Genomic DNA, 3,823 nt, shown 5'->3' on the forward strand with positions numbered 1-3,823 from the left:
CTCTACTGACATCACTGATGAGACCTCACCTAGGTTCTGTCAGTGAGACAGTAGATGAGACCTCATCTAGGTTCTCTTCCAATACCATAGATGAGACCTCACCTAGGTTCTCTGCTGCTATCTTAGACACCTCTGATGAGACCTCACCTAGTTTTGCCTCTATTGAGTGGCTTGTAGTATATGACCTAGCACCATCTAGAACATAATACATAGTGGGCATGGGGGGAAAGGGGTACTCCTACTTCCTGCCAGCTGGTGTGTAAAGTAACAATCCAAAAATACAACCAGTCCACAGTTACTGCCTTTCACAGGACCATGACTGGGGACGGGTGCAGGCTGACCGATGCCGGTGCCTACATTGTACATGGTGGAAATGTAAAGGGGGGGGGGGGGGGGGAGAGCTGGTACATTTACTTCTATACATTGGGGAGAGCTGCTTTAATGCCAGAGTTAAACCTTTGGGTTGTGAATCCTAAATCACGGGATGTTCCAGACATGTTAGGAAGGCTGCAACATCTCATGGTTCCTGTGTGTGATGGGAGGACGACACCTGGATCCTGCTATAACCCCAGCTGCGCTACTACAACCCCCGGCCATCAATATATTGTAGGACAACAAGTCCCCGCCTGCAAACCCAGTGGTGTTCTTCTATATAAGTAATCTGCAACGTCTAGTCTGCACAGGTTGGTTTCAGGACTACAATTCCCAGCATTGATCTGTAAACCACGGCTTGCACAGTGATTAAATAATTTTCTGAGCTATGGAGCTGCACAACACAGCATGCTGGGATGTGTAGTCCCACAACAAGACCCAGAATAGACATACTGAGGCTTGCTGTTCTAGAGAAGCATGCTGGGATGTGTAGTCCCACAAGACGACCCAGAATAGACATACTGAGGCTTGTTGTTCTAGAGAAGCATGCTGGGATGTGTAGTCCCACAACAAGACCCAGAATAGACATACTGAGGCTTGTTGTTCTAGAGAAGCATGCTGGGATGTGTAGTCCCACAACAAGACCCAGAATAGACATACTGAGGCTTGTTGTTCTAGAGAAGCATGCTAGGATGTGTAGTCCCTATTGCAAGAGCCAGGGTGCACACTGAGTCTTACGGTATTCTTCAATTTCTAGTCCTGCAAGTCCCAGTTAGCGCAGTTGCACGCTGGGCCTCTGGGGGGGGATGTTTAGCGCATTAGAACTTCACAGCATGCTGGGATGTGTAGTCCCACACCAAGTCCTGATATACATATACGAGGGCTTGTTGTTCTTTAGAAGCATGCCGGAATCTATCATCAGGGTGCATGCTGAGTCTTGCTAGGGAGTTTTTTTTTATATATATATATATTTAAATTGCTTAATTTTAGCATGCTGGGATTTGTAGTCCCACCACCAGACCAAAATATAGATACATTAGGGCTTGAAGGGCTTCTGGCATTTGTAGTCCTACAGGTTTCCATTGTAGTGGGGGGGGTGTTGAAGCTCTGGGATGTGTAGTCCTCCCCCCCAACTGTTGCAAAACTACAACTCCCAGCATGCCCGGACAGCCGAAGGCTGTCCGGGCATGCTGGGAGTTGTAGTTTTGCAGCAGCACAGATGTGAACACTACTCTATACCGTGCAGGCAGGTGGTCCTATCCCGGGCCTTCCCCTCCTCCCCCCGGCTCTCCCCTTTCTCCCGGGGCTCAGTCGTCGTCCACGTCTTCTGTCTCGGAGTCTTCCCCGCCTCCCCCGGAGCCCAGGCCGCCTCCTCTCTCCCCGGGCCCCCGGCGGTCGTAGAGCTTGTCCCGCTGCCGCTCCTGGATCTCCTTCATCTCGTCGGCATAGCGGCAGAAGGCTCCTCCGAACTTGCCCCAGGCCTTGAGGGGCACGGTGATGGAGTTGCGGTAGCTGGGCTTCACCTCGCTCACCCGCAGGAAAACGCCGTACTTGTTGCAGCCCACGTCGAAGAAGAAGCGCTTGGAGTCCACGGTGATGGACGTGCCCTCGGGCAGCTCCCCGTACAGGCCTCCTCCGCCACCGGCTGCCCCGCCTCCTCCTCCGCCACCACCACCGGGGCCCAGCCCCACGCCCAGCTCGTCGTCCTCCCCGCCGTAGTCATCGATCAGCTTGGCCAGGGCGTCGCGGAACTCGATGAGCCCCTGCGCGGGGAGCGCGATGGTCTGTCCGCTCTGCAGGCCGGCACCTCCGCCGGTTCCCCCGCTGAAGCCCGGGCCGCGGTTGATGGTCTGGCGGATGCGCAGGAAGCGGCCGCGCTGGTTCTCCTTCAGGTCCAGGTAATACTTGCGGTTCTCCCGCACCAGGAATTCGCTCTTCAGGGCCCTGCGCGGCCCCCCGGCCCCGGAGCCGTCATCCCCGGAGGACTGCGCAATCTGCTCAGGGCTGCTGGGGCCCAGCTGGGCGTAGTGCTCGATGAAGTCGCCCAGGTAGTCGCGGAACTCTGCGGCCACGGCCATGGACAGGGTGAGGCGGCTCTTGGAGCCCCCGGCGCCCACCTCGGCAATCTTAATGAAGCGGCCCTTGGCGTTCTGCTTGACGTCCAGGTAGAAGCGCTTGTTCTGGATGTCCAGGCGCTTCGAGGCCAGCTCCTGTGTCTCCTGCTCCCGAGACAAGTGCTGCTGGAAGCCGCCGGGGCCTCCTCCTCCACCGCCACTACTGCTGCCCCCTCGTTCGCTCCCGCTGTCCCCGTCCGCCATCTTCTTCTCCTCCTTGGCGCTCACAGAAGCCGCCTGCAGCTGTCTCCTCTCGGCTTCCGTCCGTCCCTTAGCCCGGGACTCCCCCCTCCGCCTCCTCCTGCTTCCCGCGGGCTGCCCGCCGTACAGTCACCCCGCTCTCGGCAGCTCCTCCGCTCTGCTCGCCCCTCTTCTTCCCTCTCGTTCTCTCTGCCTCAACCCAACCTTCTCCTCCTCTTCCTGCGTGTGCGTCCTGCGCAGCTACGACTGGTGCGGGGCCCGAGCGGAAGCCGCCGGCGCCATCTTGGCTAAGGGCATGACATCTTCGCAATGTTTGGAGGCGGTGAGGGTATGTTCACTGATAGTCATGGTATGTAATAGACAGTAGCGCCGCCTAGAGTCACAACCAATCAAATTACGGTTTACATTGTGGTAACCTCCACTGGAATAATAAGAGCTGCAATTTGATTGGTTGCTATGGGTGACATTTGTACTCTACTATGTGCTATGACAACTAGTCCTTAACCCTTTCCTAGTTGCAATGGGCGACACTTTTACACCGTATTTGTTTCTATGGGTTTACCCCTTCATTCTATTGGTTGCTCTAGGCAATGCTTTCACTATTAGCAGCTGTGTGGTGAGGCTTCCACGTTTGGTTTCTTTGGGTAACACTTTCACCATATTAACTGATATAGGTGATGCTTTTACTATTGGTTTCTATGAGTGATGCTTTCATTCATTATTTGTTGCTATGGGGGACTATTTCACTCTATATTGGTCGCTATGGTTGATGACTTCATTCATTATTTTTTGCTATGGGTGACCTTTTTAGTTTATATTGGTTGCTATGGGTGATGACTTCATTCATTATTTGTTATGGGTGACTTTTTCACTCTATATTGGTCGCTATGGGTGATGACTTCATTCTTTGTTAGTTGCTATGGATGATGCTTTAATTCTTTACAGCTTGGTTGCTATGGGTGACCCTTTCCTTCATTTCAAGCTATAGATCAATGGTCTCCAACCTGCGGACCTCCAGATGTTGCAAAACTACAACTCCCAGCATGCCGAGTTGTAGTTTTGCAACATCTGGAGGTCCGCAGGTTGGAGACCACTGCTATAGATGATGCTTTCACTCTTGATTATTATGGGTGACA

At 53.6% G+C, this 3,823-nt stretch overlaps 1 protein-coding gene across 1 annotated transcript; it reads right to left on the reverse strand.

The window, feature by feature from the left end:
* Nucleotides 1-1,336: 1,336 nt before the first annotated feature.
* PURB (purine rich element binding protein B) lies at nucleotides 1,337-2,960 on the reverse strand. The gene has a single exon (XM_056571334.1). The coding sequence runs from the start codon at nucleotides 2,688-2,690 to the stop codon at nucleotides 1,680-1,682; it is 1,011 nt and encodes a 336-aa protein (XP_056427309.1). The 5' UTR covers nucleotides 2,691-2,960; the 3' UTR covers nucleotides 1,337-1,679.
* Between the last annotated feature and the right edge of the window lie 863 nt (nucleotides 2,961-3,823).

The sequence above is a fragment of the Hyla sarda genome, chromosome 4 (assembly GCF_029499605.1).
Source record: "Hyla sarda isolate aHylSar1 chromosome 4, aHylSar1.hap1, whole genome shotgun sequence".
In the NCBI taxonomy this organism is placed as follows: domain Eukaryota; kingdom Metazoa; phylum Chordata; class Amphibia; order Anura; family Hylidae; genus Hyla; species Hyla sarda.